We start from the raw sequence: 17,013 nt of genomic DNA on the forward strand, positions 1-17,013 counted from the left end.
ACACGAGAAAAGCAATGGAGAGCCCAGGGCAGAGAGAATGGGGTAAAAGACAGAAGAAAAGGTAGGGAGGGAAGGAAGGGTCTTCTGAAAAGCAAAGTTTTTTTTTTTTTTGAAACTTGAAGTTTCAGCTGCTTCTCACATTCAGGGAAAGAGAGAGATTTAATAAGGTTTGAAAAAAAAAAATCTGCACTTGACAACATGTAAAGCGGACTTGCATTGTAGGAAACAGAAGAGACTCCTTAAGGTGGATTATAAGAGGTAAGGAATCTTTAAATTATCAGACTCCCCACCTTGCTGTAATAAGACAGCATATAGAATCCTTTCAAACCAGATTTCAATGTAAATCTGCAAGTGCTCAGTTTGAGGATAACAAGATTAAATGCATCAATCCCAGAACCTGTCATTTGCCACCATTTATAATGTTCCATAGATTCCATGACAATTAGCCATAATAATTTATCTTAAGAGTAGAAAAAAGAATTTTGATGATTTCTGCATGCCAATTTTACAAGGTTTTGTATTATATGTATTTTTTTAAATTTTTCTATCAAGTATATCATATTAAGTATATCTTAGACAATTCAAAAAAGGGTGCAAGTTGAGCACTTAGATATTTACTTTTAAAGTTCTAAAATTATTTATTATGCCAAGTAATATTTTGCTGAGAAGAAATAAACATAAATTTTGAAAGCTTATCATTGATTATTATTGAGAATTCAGCTGAGAAAAGAGTTAGTGTAGGTAAAAACTATTTTTTTTTTTTTTTTTTTTTTTTTTTTGCCATTAGCTGTAACTCACATTTTTTTCAGTTAGAAGATAGGTTAAACAATTGTAAGCACTTTGTCATACAACATCTAGAGGGAACCTTTGAAACCTTTAATCCCCAACAATATGAACACTGTATTCATTCTTGAACAAATGAACATGATATTCTCTGATATGCAGACGGTGTCTGGAAGTATTTTAATCTGACAGCCTTGACTTTCTCATGGGTAAACTACCCGTGTGTCTTGAATCTCATAGCAGCTATTGTGATAACTTCGTTTGTGAGGTTAGCTCACAGAAAGTATGAACAAATGTCCTTAAGGGTTATGTTTGCTAAAGCCTTTCAAGGGCTCCCCAAAAGACAAATGATGAGCTTATTTGGTTAACATTGACTGAAAACAAATGTTGTGTGCATAACCAAATCAACAGAGCCAATTTTTTCTCATTACTGGACTGTGACATGAGTCTGCAAATACACACAGAACATACCTTTTTTGATTGATCTTCATAGTAGCCAAAATTTAATCTCTTTTTAATGTTTACTTATTAAGCCTATTCCTGGAAAATTGCCACTTGAAACAGGTCAATAGTATAATATATTAAATTGTGATAAATAGAAAACTTTAGGAGAGAAAGCTTAAATATTTATGGAAATCGTGTAATTAAAGGCTTTTTTTTTTTTTTGCCTTTATCTGTGAATCAAAGTTTCTTTTAGTTCATAGTGAGGTTAGCCAATCGCAAGTGATTCTAAGATTTGATGGTTGTTGGAGATAGCTACTTAGATATTTATAGGTAGCACAAACCTATTCTAAGACAAATTAAGCAGTTTTATGTTGTAAACTCCTACCAAATTCTTAACTAAAAGTTGAAATAGTTTTGCCTAACTTAAAAAACAGATTAAAATGAATTCTGATTAGCATAACTTCACAAATAAACTTTACTTTTATTTGTAATTTTTACATTCTTTTGTACTGCTTTAACCTATATAATAATTTATTTAAAACTATTTTCTATTTAGTTAAAACTAATAGTTTGATCACAACACATTAGTGATAAAAATCATGTAAGGTTAAAACATTACCTTTACTTTAATGGCAAAATCACAATTACTTTTGTGCCAACATACAGAGAAACAGATAAGGATACACACACACACACACACACACACACACACACACATATATAATGGTTAGATAAGGAGTATATATGTGTGTGTGGACATATGTGTGTGCATATATATATATATATGCATACATACATACACACACACATAAAATAGACTGAATATTTGTGTCCCTCAAAGATTCATATGTTGAAATCCTAATCCCCAGTTTGATGGAATTAAAGAGTGGGATCTTACGAAGGTAATTTGGTCATGAGAGTAAAGACCTCATGAATGAAATCAGTGAACTTATAAAAGGATCCCCAGAGAGCTCTTTGTCTCTCTCTCTCTTTTCTCTCTCTCATTTGCTGCCATGAGAAGATACAAAAAGTAAGCAATCTATAATCTGGAAATGGGTCCTCACCAGAACCCAACCATATTGGCACCCTGATCTCAGACTTTCAGCCTCCAGAACTGTGAGAAATAAATGTCTGATGTTTTTAAAGCCCCTCAGCCTATGTTAATTTGCTATAGCAGCTCAAGGTAAGACATACAAATATATAAATAAAAAGATATATGTCTACACTTTGACACTTAAGTAGAACATGTCTTGATAATTTTGCAATCCTTACCTACAAATATCATGGTAAATGCAACTTCCAAAGATCATTTAGTACCATAAAACAACAACAACAAAAAGCATATACAGAATGAAATATAAATGAGAGCATCTGTGCATACAGAGTAGCAGAGAAAAATGAATAAATCGCTCATAGGTGTGAGTGAATGGTGGAGGGTAAATTCAAACTCATACCCCTTACAGGGCCCAGGGCTCAAACTCTTGATCTTGACAAATTACTACATGATTCATTGTAATAAACAATGTCAAGAGCCTCTGTGATTAAATGATATGCTGACCATTAAATACACAAATGTCAGTGATTCTCTATTTAGACATATTGACTTCAGGTTTGCTTAAATATGATTCATACCCTCAGTTCTATTTTAAAGCTATGACCCATTTGCACCAGCTCTTTCATGCCCCACTAAAAAAGTACAAAATACAGATAAGCTATCATCCTTCTATTTCCTAAATTCCATCATAATTTTCAACAAGAAATAAGACTGTTTTTGTGAGAATATTTGTTTCATATGTGTATTTTCTCTTATCTCCATGAATTTATTTTTTCCACTTTCTCTTCAGTGTAAGTACAATATATGCAGTCTGCTCTCAAACTGCATATGCAGAAAGGAAAAACAAATGTTAAATAAAATCCATAAATAACCCAGAAACCCTGATTTTAGTCAATAGTTTTAAAGTCCTGCTCCTCATAAAGACACTAAAAACTCAACAGTGACTTGATTAACTTGAGCTTGCCTCACTGTCTCCTGAAGGCATTAATGACCAGAAAAATGTCAAAAGTTGTGAGAGAAAAGGTAAATTAAAAAAAAAAAAATCCCTATAACTGAATACTAGCTAATAATAGTAAAATATTGCATAACTGACTATATGCTATTTTATAGCACAAATAATTTAAAATCATGTAGGAAACTGTTTTACAGTATTATTATTATTTCATAAAACAGAAGGCTTTTTTTAAATTTGTATTTATTTATTTATTTTTTTAGACAGAGTCTCACTCCATCTCCTAGGCTGGAGTGCAGTGGCACAGTCTCGGCTCACTGCAACCTCTGCAGCCCGTGTTCAAGCAATTCTCCTGTCTCAGCCTCCTGAGTAGCTGGGATTACCGGCACCCGCCACTAAGCCTGGTTAATTTGTTTTTTTTGTTTGTTTGTTTGTTTGTTTGTTTGTTTGTTTTTTGGTATTTTTAGTAGAGACAGAGTTTCACCATCTTGGCCAGGCTGGTCTTGAACTCCTGACCTCATGATCCACCTGCCTCAGCCTCCCAAAGTGCTGCGATTACAGGTGTGAGCCACCATGCCCATACAAACAGAAGTAATTTTATAAAAGAAAATTCCATTTAAAAAATTTGCAAAATACTTAGAAAAAATATCTAAGAGAAAAGGTTGTAAATATAATCTTAGGGCAACTAGTTATTATTATATATTAGAAAGTAGAAGTTTTTGTATCTGCCAGCTCTGACAGTTAGGAAAACTGACAAGATCATCTTTAAAAATAAAGAAGATAGGAGGCCGAGGTGGGCAGATCACCTGAGGTCAGGAGTTCAAGACCAGCCTGGCCAACATGGTGAAACCCCGTCTGTACTAAAAACACAAAAATTAACTGGGTGTGGTGGCGCATGCCTGTAATCCCAGCTACTGGGGAGGCTGAGGCACGAGAATCGTTTGAACCTGGGAGGTGGAGGTTGCAGTGAACCAAGATCGTGCCACTGCACTCCAGTCTGGGCGACAGAGTGAGATTCCATCTCTAAAACAAAACAAAATAAAAATAAAAATAAAAATGGAGAAAAATTTGATGTTCAGAATTATAGGCTAGTCAGCTTTTATCTAGCAACTTGAAAGGTGTTAATAGTCCTCATTAAACAGTCATTGCACCCAAAGTGTAAATCACATCTGCCTAAGTGAGCCCCCTGGAGAACAGGAGAAGCATAGACAATGCTCTATTTGAGCCATGACAAACTTAAAAGATTTCTAACTTAGAAAATTAACCTTATCACCTGGGAAGATTTATGTTAATATAATTATGTTTTATATTAAGAAATAATAATAATATAAAAACTGTAAAATCAACAAAATGTTAAGCAGTTGTTAGTTCACACAGCATTCCTTCAATCTTCTCTCATTATCTCTTCAGATCTTTACTCAGAAGTCACTATCTTGGCAAACTCTTCGTTACTCAGACTCAAATTTCACCCCATACACTTCCTTATCTATTTTCCCTGATCTACTATTTTTTCCCTTAACATTCAACTATCATACTATATGTTTTGATTTATCTGCTTTATGGTCTGTCTTCCATGTTACTATGCAAGCTGGGATTCTTGCCACCACGTATATCAGCAGTTGGCACATAGTGGGCACTGATAAATGCTTGCTGAAAGAATGAAAGAATGAATGGCAATTGATATTTATTGCTGTTAGGGGTGAAAGTTCTACAACAAGTAGTTACATTGCCTTCTCAGGAGTTTAACTCAAGTAAGAGTCAGACTTGACATTAGTATGTTCTTAATCTGTATTTACCTCAGGCAGAATACAAGCTCTGTTCAAACATCACCAGAAAATCTTCATAGAAAATCCCGTATCCTGTCCGCTACAAGGGAGGCCTATTCTCCTCTGTATATTATACCAGCTCTACCACGTGACTTTTTTTTTTTTTCTACTGAAATCCCCTTTAGTGGTACAGTTGGGTGTTGGCTGCCTTAACTCCATCCTTTTCTCTCAGCAACTCAATGTCACCAATGTAAATGATGACCAAACCAGAGGTGACATCTGGTGCCCTCTGCGCTGAAGCAACAACAGAAGGTTATTGTAGGGATTTTTGTTGTTGCTTTTTTGTAGAATGCTTGGCTTTTATAGTGTTAGCCTTCATAGCTAGCCTATAGAGTATGTTAGTCTGCATGGTATTTTTCTAAAATATTTTTTTAAAAAGATTACTTGCTAATAATTAAAAATTGTGAGATTTCAAATAAACATCTGTATTTCTTCCTTCTCCTCAAAAATAAAAGATATGGTGCAAATGGTTAATATTTCTTATGACAAAAATAAGTGGAGCTGAGAGGTGTTCTACCATAAGTGGGACATTCATTTTTCCCACTCCATCATAAATCCTGCCACTCCCAAGCTAGTTGAGATACTGCAGGCCTAGACTCAGATTCTACTTAACATTTATATTGGAGCTGTTTGGTTTTATTACCCCTGACATACTTTACTCATTCATAACCTGCCTAACTCTATTAAATTTGGAAGTTCTAAGTCTATTTGTAAATAAATGACTAGGTAAACATATGAATTAGTATCTATAGCAGCGCAAAAAGTGACTACAAAACTTAGCACCATAAAACATTCATTGTCTCACATGGTTTCTGTGGGTCTAGAATCTGGGAGCAGCCATGTGGGTGGTTCTGGTTTGGAGTCTCCCTTGAGGTTACTTTACAGCTGTTGGCTTGTGCTAAAATCTTGACTGAGGCTAGAGGTTCAGCTTTCAAGATGACTCGTTTACATGGCTGCTGGCTGGAGATCTGCCTTTCTTCCAACATGTACTTCTCCATTGGACTGTTTGAGTGTCCTCATAATACGTCAGCTGGCTTTGCCCAAGGACAGCGATCCAAGAGAGGGCAAAGAAGCTCATGTTTTTTATGACTTTGTCCCCAAAGCCACATATCATCACTTCTGCCTTATACTCCCCACTAAAAATGAGACACTACCCACGCTTAAAGGAACAAAAGCTAAGGTCTACTTCTTAAAAGGAGAAATAGTAAAGTGTTTATGAAACATATCTTGGTGTAGAGGTCTTGACTGAGTCATCAAATAATTGCTTTATTTTGATCCGGGTACTATTCTAAGTAAAACTAAGAGCCTCAAGTGGTTCCAATTTATAATCCTTGAGGTTCAAAAACTTGCGCAAAGTATTCAAAGAGATTTTTTAAATTCGGCTTTAGGATAAACTACTCGTAAATTTCAGTGAAAGACAAACTTTCAGTTACTTATCGTTCAGTACCTATGTAGCCTCTTTGGGGAACCATCATACACGTGTTTATACTAATCACTTCATAGCACAATGACTTGTTTTCTTGATGTGTAATTTCAGGATCACTGCAGACAATTTCTTTTTAAACATGTGTAACTGCAGTCTTCAGTAATTCCCTGGATATTGGTGAGGTTCCCGTGTTTTACTTTTTCATTGCCTTTATTATATGACTGTAGTATTCAGCCTGAGCAGCAAGCAGGTCATCACATTTTTCTTTTTTTCTTCTCAAAGAGAAAGGGTGGAGGTTTTGAAAGAAGGAGAAGTCTGAGGAGAAGAGACAGTTTAAAACCAAGCCAGAAAATGTTATAGAGATTCCTCCCCTGATTCTCTTTGGCTATGGACTTTAAATTTTAAATTCTCAGACTGCTAAGTGTATTTTGATATGTCCAGTTAACATATTGCCAGTAGAGGCATTAGGAAGTTTTGTGTTTGTTTTGAAGCTGAGTCTCACACTGTCACCCAGGCTGGAGTGCAATGGTGCGATCTCAGCTCACTGCAACCTCCACCTCCCGGGTTCAAGTGATTCTCCTGCCTCAGTCTCCCGAGTAGCTGGGATTATAGCCACCCGCCACCACACCTAGTTAATTTTTTTATATTTTGAGTAGAGACGGGGTTTCACTATGTTGACCAGGCTGGTCTCGAACTCCTGACCTCATGATCTGCCTGCCCCAGCCTCCCAAAGTGCTAGGATTACAGGCGTGAGCCACTGTGCCTGGCCAAGAGGTTTTGTTTGTTTGTTTGTTTTAAATATTTATTCTTTATGTTTCAGAGCTACTCAAATTATGGTGGCAAAAAGGGGTATACTTACACAGCAACCTACTTGTTAAGAGAATTTTAATTTCTGCAAGGTGGGGTTCCTCTGCAAAGTTGATGTCATATCAGATTCACAGGGTTGACACAGTATGGGCATTATGATCTCACTCAAACTTTCTCCTTCTTTCATTTATCAGTTGACAAACCGAACAGACTTTATTTTTTGCTAAGATAGAGACCTGTTCCATTTTTTGATACTATATTTACAGCATTGAGCTCTGTAGGTTTAGTCTTCATTTCCTACTCAGAACATGGGCAGCAGAAATATTAGCAGAAATAAACCTTTATAAAGCCTTAAATATTCCTACGAGGCAACAATTTTATTATACTTTGTTCCCTTAAAAGTCACTGACTTTCCTTGAAATGTTATGCAAGATTTTTAACACCTTTCCTCTAATTTATTGAGTTCATTGTTTATGCTATTTGCTAGTTTGGGTTTCATAAAGTACACTGGAAATAAGTTTTTGAAAACATAACGTGGGTGATGATTTAGAGACTGTTGCAGATTACTCAACTACTTTCAGAATTTAAACTCTGCTTATTTTTATTTAAAATATGTACAAAGACTCATAAGACAAAATATTAGTGTTCATTTTCCAATACTGAGTAATATATTGTTTTAAAAAGTCATCTTATAGACACTATAAAACAATTGTCAATAAATTCCTACTGTAAAATAGCCTATTTATCAAGTACAACCCTTTTGTTTTATATATAACTTCTGGATATATACAAAGAAAAGAATGTCAATATAATGCTATATAAATAGCACAGAAGTTGCCCAGAGACTCAAAAGAAAATTGGAGACTTAAATACAAGATGGTTTCTCTTTTACACATTTAAATTCCTCATCTGAAGAAAAACTATTTAAAAAAACCTGATTCTAAGAAATAATTTAGAAACAACAAAAAAGTAAAAGGTATAGCAGAAGGACAGAAGTTTAAGAATAAGCTTAAGCAAATGAAAACCACGAAACATCTGATGAAGTATTCTATCACATATCTGGAAATTCCCAACTAGGGAAACGTAGAGAGTGCTTTAAGGACCAAATTCACAGGCATCAGATGACAACTTTGACATTTCCATAGAATTCTACTTTTCAAAAAGTACATTCATTTAAAACTTCAGGTGATTCTCACAACTTTGTAATATAGGCAGATAGTTTCATGTCTATATTTCCCTATAATAAAAATTGAAATAGAGATCATCTTAATACTTAAGGTTTTTTAAAACAATCTCCTTTTTTCCTTCCTTCATGAGAGAGGAAGACTCATTCTTAAATAATAATTTGCAATATTTAAACCTGATTCACCTTCATCTAGATATTTTTAATTTAATTGAAAATCAAAGATAAAAACATATTTTTGTCTAGAAAATGGATTCCCAAATCTGTCTCAATTAACCGCTGTTTATTAACATATACTCATGAACATTAGCAAAAAAAATATAATAAAACAAAAGCAACAAAAATACCCTCACAAACCTGAAAAACTAAATGCTTTCAAATGGCTAAAAGATTTAGAATATAGAATTAAAAGGCATAAATTTTTACCTATATAAATAAATATAAAAATATATTCAAATGGGATTTTCATAAATTATATGTTTTTAAAAGTTATTCTGACTATATCACGATATTCAGAATTATACATATTAAATAATTTTCTGATTATCATCCTGTAACCAAATGCAATTACTGAAATTCTATGTAGATTATCTAGTCCTCACACCCTTCACCTACTACGAACTTCAGCTTAGAGTCAGCCATTCACTAAATCAAAACTCAGCCATCCTCATCAAAGAGTTCTTCTTTATGCTATCCACTCAACATCTTTTGAAAAATTCAAACTATCTTCTTAAACTGAAACTTACATTTCAAAAATGAGCTTCTAATATCAACATAGTAGAGGTTAATTATTTGCTCCATGGAAGCCACACCTCCCTTTTAGTTTCCTAATCATTTTAGTTACCTGGCACCTTTTTTTCCCCAGAAGATCGAATTCAAAGGAATGGAAATAAGACTCAAATAAGAAAAATTTTTACTCACTCTGAAACACTGAAAAGAATTATTCAATGGGAAATTATTTCAATCATTGGTCAAATGGACCCTGTTGTCTTATCTTTTGAATTATATCTATAGATCAAGCTATTCTTTATTAAATGGAGATTAGCCAGGTTTGACTTTATCGTGACAAATGCACAAGGCCCTTACACTTTAGAGGACCGTAGTAGAACACAGAAAATAACAATTATAAAATAATATGTCATAGTACACCAAGAATCAGTAACAGCAAAGTTAGTATTGCTAACGCTAAGTTTCTGATCTGGATAATCTTATAAGTCTGTTTGCTAAAGAGGAAAAGAAGGAAGAGAAGAAAACCTCACAGAAGTGTGCAATTTGAATGTAGTTCTGGTGTTAATGGAGCAGTAACTTTCCTAAGCTTTTAACAGGTCGTAGTAAATCAGCCCTCATTCAATACAAAGCAACCAAGCTATAGAATCATTTCACTTACCCATGATGGTTAGGGCTGTAGCTTTTGTTAATTCTTCTTTCATTGACTCAATTACTTCTAAATTACCACCATCCAGGTTGCATCTATTTATGGTTCCATTCCCCGAACTGATCCAATAAAGCTTGTTTTCCACATAGTCTATCGATAGACCTGTAATTAAATTTTACAACTTAAACATAATGATAGCCACTTAAATTATAATATTCACCTAGCACCACTGGATTTGAGGGCAAAGAATAAGTTGAAAGCTCAGATTTTTGTCTTTACAAATAAGATCTGGCTAATAGGGAAATACACATATGTTGTTTCCGTTTTTTTTTTTTTTAATTGTTGTTGTTTATTTTTTAGAGACAGGGTGTCACCCCATCATTTAGACTGGAGTGTAGTGATGCAATCATAACTCACTGCAGCCTCAGACTCCTCAGATCAAGCAATCCTCCCGTCTCAGCCTCCTGCATAGATAGTACTACAAATGCGCACCACTAGGCCTAGCTAATTTTTATTTTTCATGTTTTTTTTTTTAATAACGGGGGCTCACTATTTTGCTCAGGCTCGTCTTGAACTCCTGGGCTCAAGGAATCCTGTCATCTTGGTCTCCCAAAGTGCTGGGATTACAGGCATGAGCCATGACACCCAGCCAACATAAACAGTTTTAACTGACAGAGAAACATTATACTTTTATAGGCACTTAACAGTTATCTCTGTGGATTACTGACCTAATCTTGTTCCTCTGAGAGAAATGACAGTTCAATTTTACAGATACAAAAAATAGTACCTAGAGTAGATAAGAAATCTGTGTTCATAGCTAGTTAGTGGACATTCCAGATATTTTTAGAAAGTTTCTATTTCCAAATTGAGTGCCTGCCCTCTTCATTATGCCACTTTGCCTCGGAAAGTTTTAATGTGTAATGACTCATTTGGGATACTAATTTAACTGATGAAATTTATAATTACTCATCTATTTTCCATAAAATTTACTTAGGCAGTTACAGATTTAAATTGGTGATTTCATCCCTCTTCAAGTAAATCTAAAAATGGAAGATTTTCAGCAAATAGTAATTTTACCAAAGCACAGAATTAAATTGCGCTCATTTGGAGGCTGATACGGGGGAGGTAAACCATTCAGCAAGTGAGTGAATCAAGTCAATGGCTTAAGACGCTAATCTTGACATGGCACAGTGTGTCACTGGAGGTAAGGCTGGGCTTTATTGTATTTTATGGGCAACTTCACATATTATAGTGGTGGCCATCATTTTCAGAGGTCTCAGGATAGGTACTTTTTGTTTGCTAAAGGTCCTTGGCACGCATCTACTTAACTACTGGCATGCTCAGCAGCATCAGTATCCACATTTTAACAATAACTCTGTGGAACCATGTTGGCCTTCTGTGATCCATAATTACTCATGGAAAAGTGCATGTGGGTATATACTCAGGCAGACAATGCAACCAACTGTTCCTGGGCTCTCTCTTAGAGAATAAAGTGGACAAATCACAAATAATTCCTTCCCTTAAAAAAAAAATGAAAGGAAGGAAGGGCAGATGATTGAAAAGACGCACAGATTCAAGTGCATTGACAGAAGGTGAAATATAGCCTAATAATTCTCAATTACAGGGATTCCCAGGACAAAGAATGTGAATCATTATAGGCATTTAACAGTTATCTCTATGGATTAGACCCTCTTCTTTTTTTTCCTGAGAGTTGGGATCTCACTCTGTTGCCCAGGCTAGAATGCAGTGGCACAATCATAGCTCACTGCAGTTTTGAAATCCTGGGCTCAAGTGATCCTACCACCTCAACCTCCTGAGCCACTGGAATTATAGGTGTGAGTCACCTTGCCTAGTTCTTTTACTTTTTCTTTTAATACGTGTATGATTCTATTTCTGGAAAGACCAAGGTAAAGCTAGTTTATGCTCAGAGTCAGGACGTGTGGAATGTGAGGTAATGATTGGCCATGGGGCTACTGTGTTTCTAATTAAATTCTGTTTCTTGATCTGGGCGCTGGTTATATAGTCAAATTCATTTAATCAACATTCATCAAGCCATATATTTAGGATGGTTTACTTTTCCATATGTATGTGATTCTACCATATACAGTTTATGTTTAAAATGTGGGAGGAAGCTAGGGAGTATATAGGAAGTGTAAACAAAATAAATAAAACCTCCTAAATCAATTCAATACACAATGCCAAGGAACTTAAAGAAGTGGGGGCTTCACAGAGGAAAGAATTTTGTCTCTCTCTCCTTTTTTTTTTTTGGATCTGAGTCCACCCAGAGTCTATTATTCAATGTCTTTGCTTCTGGACTGTGACTAGAAGAAGCAGATTTTGTCATGGTCAGCTTATTATATTTGCTGTCTAGCATGATGACTAGAATAGAGAAGAAAATTAATAAACATCAAATAAATGGACAGACGATTTAGTTAATTCCATTATGTTTTCAAAGAGTTCTGCCTAGGAAAGTTTAGTTATCTTCCCAACTGAATTTTTTTTTTTTCTTTTTTTTCAGATGGAGTCTCGCTCTGTTGCCAGGCTAGAGTGCAGTGGCACAATCTCGGCTCACTGCAACCTCTGCCTCCTGTGTTCAAGTCATTCTCCTGCCTCAGCCTCCCAAGTAGCTGGGATTATAGGCATGTGCCACCATGCCCAGCTAAATTTTGTGTTTTTAGTAGAGATGGGGTTTCACCATGTTGGCCAGGATGATCTCGATTTCTTGACCTCCTGATCTGCCCACCTTGGACCCCCAAAGTGCTGGGATTACAGGTGTGAGCCACCGCACCTGGCCCCAACTGAATTTTTTAATGTACTACTTATACCCAGATACTGTAACAAGTACAGAAGAAGAGCAATGATTCAACAGCTCTACTTAGTGTGGCTTAAATATTTAAATTAATTTTAACATTGAATAGCATCAAATTAATAGTTGTAAGGTTCACAAAAACGATATTTAAAGTTTCTCTATTAATCTCTCTCTATATATATGCATGTGATGCATATCACATAACTCCTTCCATATATCTTCTTTCCTGTTAAATATATTAGCTTAACCCTTAAATGTTCTTGGGTGGATGTATTCTCAGGTTCATAAAATAGAATTACAATGCTTTACATTATTATTATTAATTTTAAAAACTCGTGACATTTGCTTTATATTCATAGTATAGATATATATAGAAGTATAATACATATCTCTGAAGTTTATTAATGCAAATGTTTTTGCATCATAAGATTTTTCATTTTGTTATTATCATTCACTTAAGTCCTAACAACACTAAATGATTAATTGGTATATATAGTATTGGAGTAATTTCTGAATCAGTTCTCTGTTCTGCTAATATTTTAAAAAATGAATCACTAGGCAGTGAACAAAATTATTTAATGCAATTAAAAGTACTCAGTGATGTTAGAATGCTAAATCAATACCCATGAGAAAACAGGTCAAACGTGAGCATATTTATAAAACTGTACTGGAACCTATGCAAAGAAATATAATTATGTCTGTACTAAAGGATCCTCAGAATGTGTGACTGAAATTTGAAAATCTCCAAAAGAGCCATAGAATCTGTCTGTAGAACGTATCATTTGTAACGCAGTCTTGTTTTTATGAGACATATTTAACTAATTTTTGAAGTATCTGAATCTGGCTATCGAATGAGGAAATCTAGATAGAATAACATAATAAGTATTTATTTAAAAAGTCACCATTTAAATCGAGAAAAAACTTTAGGAAGTAAAAAATTTATCTTTTTTACCTATCTTTTCTATTTTTATGAAAATACAGTTAACCCTTATGCTTTAATTCTAACATTCCTTATTATCAGTCCCAAATTTTCCTTTATATATTATTTTATTTGAACATTTTAATTTAACTAGGCCAGCTTAATTTTTATGGAGACAATGAAAATTGCAAAAATTATGTAATTTCTCTCATAATAGAAATATTCTACAATTAATATAAGAAACTAAATATTTTTAAATAATGTAATTTACCTACATACAGTATTTCATATATTATCGAAAAAATTAAGTTTATTAAGTTTTAAGTGTTGCTGCAATTAAGACTAGGCAGTTCATTTTATGTGTCTCATTTATTTTCTAAGCGGCTAAAAATTTAATGAATATGCAATATGGAGTTAAAATAAAAATGGAAGGGTATAAAAAAGGAATTTTAAAAATTAAGAATTAAGGCTTTCAATAGATAATTTTTAATAGATTTCCATCACTTAGCAAATTTAACTTCAAAATTCTTATCCCTAGCTGAGAATTATACTTACCTGGAAAGTTATTTTAAAATATTGATCCTACAGCCCCAGTCCACAAAATTTCAGTTTAATTGGTTTGGGCTGGTCCTGGGCCTCAGTATTTTTAAAACATTTCTCCAGGTAATTTTGTGACACACAAGTTTTAAAAACATATTTTAAACACTGCATATTTTTATAAGCTTTCAAATGTAATATTTTAGTAAATTCAACTGGGCCGTTTAAATTTTGCTGGAAAGAGTATTACAATGGTGAAACCTTTGGAGACAGGGAAATGGTAGAGATGTAGATATGGGAAATAGATACACCATGAATATTAAAATGTAGAGGATTAACTTCTAGGCCTCTACACAGCTATAATAAATATAATCAAAATCTTCTAAATATTCTTTTTCTGGCACTAACTTCAGACAGTAGAAAACAACTCCTACTTCTGGGACTGTGAAAGTTTTAGAAACTAGTCATTGAAAACACACAAAACATAGAGAAACACCAATAAGTTACATCACATGCTATACCTGTAGAAGAATTATAATATTTGAAATACCTGAAAATGAACATTTTTTCAGACTTCATCAGAAATGACATGACTAATCTGATTCCTGCGGCAGAACTGTTTTGGAAACATTAAAACTTTAGCTCTGATGGAGGCTAGTTATCATATGGGGAAGTATTCACTATTTGGCTATCTTAAGAAATGGTTCATCCATCCTGAGAATATTTGGATTTTGCTGGGTAAAGAATGGGTGTGCTAGCTGGGCTCTGTGGCTCATGCCTGTAATCCCAGCACTTTGGGAGGCCAAGATGGGTGGATTACGTTCAGTTGAGAGTTCGAGACCAGCCTGGCCAAAATGGCAAAACTCCAACTCTACTAAAAACACAAAAAAATTATCCAGGTATGGTGGCACATGCCTGTAGTTCTAGCTACTCGGGAGGCTGAGGTAGGATAATCGCTTGAACCCAGGAGGTGGAGGTTGTAGCGAGCTGAAATCATGCCACTGCACTCCAGCTTGGGCAACAGAGCGAGACTCTGTCTCAAAAAAAAAAAAAAAAAGTGCTGTTCCAAGCACTTTGTCTGTTCCATTCCTGGCTTGTCTGTGAAGTGAACACAAATCAAGGTGCTAGCCTTCAGTTATCTTGTCTAAGTATTTCTGGCAGCCTTGCCCTGGCTACTGCACCATTGTGAGGTGGTAATGATAAGAATAACACCTCATACAATTGTGTCTGACACGTGGAAAGCATAAAGTAAATGTTAGCTATATTTATGAGTGGTATAAATGTTTATACTGCCCTTTCAAACAAAGGCTCTATTCTAAAGCCTGCAACCATCTCTCTGGTAATCTCATAACTGATAATTTGGAGATAATCTAATTATTAAAAATGTTGAGATTATGTACTTCATTCATAATCACAATATTCTCTCAATTATAAAACAAGCACATCAAAATTAGAAACTTTTGCTCTGTGAAAAGTAATAAAAGACATGATTTAGTCTGGGAGTAAATATTTGCAATCCATGCATCAAACAAAAGGTAAGTATCAACAAAAGAACTTTCAAAACCCAATAGTTAAAAAAAATTGCAATTCAAAATGGGCAAAAGACATGGAGGGTGATGACTAGAACAGAGAAGAAAATTACACAGAACAGAGAACAGAGAACACAGAAGAAATATTTTGCAGAATAATATATACAAATGGCAAATAAACATATAAAAAGATGTTCAACATCATAGAAAAATGCAAATTAAAATGAAAACTATTATAGACAACCTAAAGTCTAGAAGAAATAAAAGTGTTTTTAAATGACAATACACTATATATCTATCAGAATAGCTAAAATAAAAAGCAGTGAGAACACTAAATGCTGACAAGGATACAGAGAACTGGATCACTGACACACATTGCTTGTGGGAATATAAAATGGTAAAGCTACTCTAGGAAACAATTTGACAGTTTCTTATAAAACTGAGAACACTGATGCAATACGACCCAGTATTGCATTCCTGGGAATTTATCTCAGAGAAATAAAAACTAATGTTCACACAAAAATGTGTATTTAAACCTTTAAACTATTATTATTTTTTTTTCAAGACAGAGTCTCACTCTGTCGCCCAGGCTGAAGTGCAGTGGCATGATCTCGGCTCACTGCGACCTCTGCCTCCCGGTCTCAAGCAATTCTCTTGCTTCAGCCTCCCATACCGCCCTGTTAATTTTTTGTATTAAATATTTTTTATAGAGATAGGTTTTGCCACGTTGCTCAGGCTGGTCTTCAACTTCTGGTCTGAAGTGATTCTGCCCGGCTCAGCATCCCAAAGTGCTAGAATTACAGGCATCAGCCACCATGCCTGGCCTACATTAATTTTTTTAAAAATTATTCAATAAAAGCACATTATTTTATTTTATTTTTTATTTATTTATTTATTTTTTATTTTTATTTATTTATTTTTTTGAGACGGAGTCTCGCTCTGTCGCCCAGGCTGGAGTGCAGTGACCGGATCTTGGCTCACTGCACTGCAAGCTCCGCCTCCCAGGTTTAGGCCATTCTCCTGCCTCAGCCTCCCGAGTAGCTGGGACTACAGGCGCCCGCCACCTCGCCCAGCTAGTTTTTTTTTTGTTTTTTTTTTTTGTATTTTTTAGTAGAGAAGGGGTTTCACTGTGTTAGCCAGGATGGTCTCGATCTCCTGACCTCGTGAAACACCCGTCTCGGCCTCCCAAAGTGCTGGGATTACAGGCTTGAGCCACCGCACCCGGCCAAAAGCACATTATTTTAAAAGAACATTATTCAATAATTAGTCGAGTATACTACCTTTATCTTACCCCAATCTAAATCCTTCCTGGAAATTACCCTTCTCATTTCACCCTGTCAGTTACAGAGTTAAAGTAGTCAACTGATCC

At 34.8% G+C, this 17,013-nt stretch overlaps 1 protein-coding gene across 1 annotated transcript in view; it reads right to left on the reverse strand.

Moving 5' to 3' along the window:
- Positions 1 to 17,013, reverse strand: part of LRP1B (LDL receptor related protein 1B) — a 1,636,277-nt gene that overhangs the window by 574,963 nt on the left and 1,044,301 nt on the right. Inside the window, exon 32 of the mRNA XM_026453105.1 lies at positions 9,863 to 10,012. Coding sequence (XP_026308890.1) covers positions 9,863 to 10,012 — 150 coding nt within the window. The remainder of the gene's footprint in view (positions 1 to 9,862; positions 10,013 to 17,013) is intronic.

This window comes from Piliocolobus tephrosceles, chromosome 11 (assembly GCF_002776525.5).
Source record: "Piliocolobus tephrosceles isolate RC106 chromosome 11, ASM277652v3, whole genome shotgun sequence".
NCBI lineage: Eukaryota > Metazoa > Chordata > Mammalia > Primates > Cercopithecidae > Piliocolobus > Piliocolobus tephrosceles.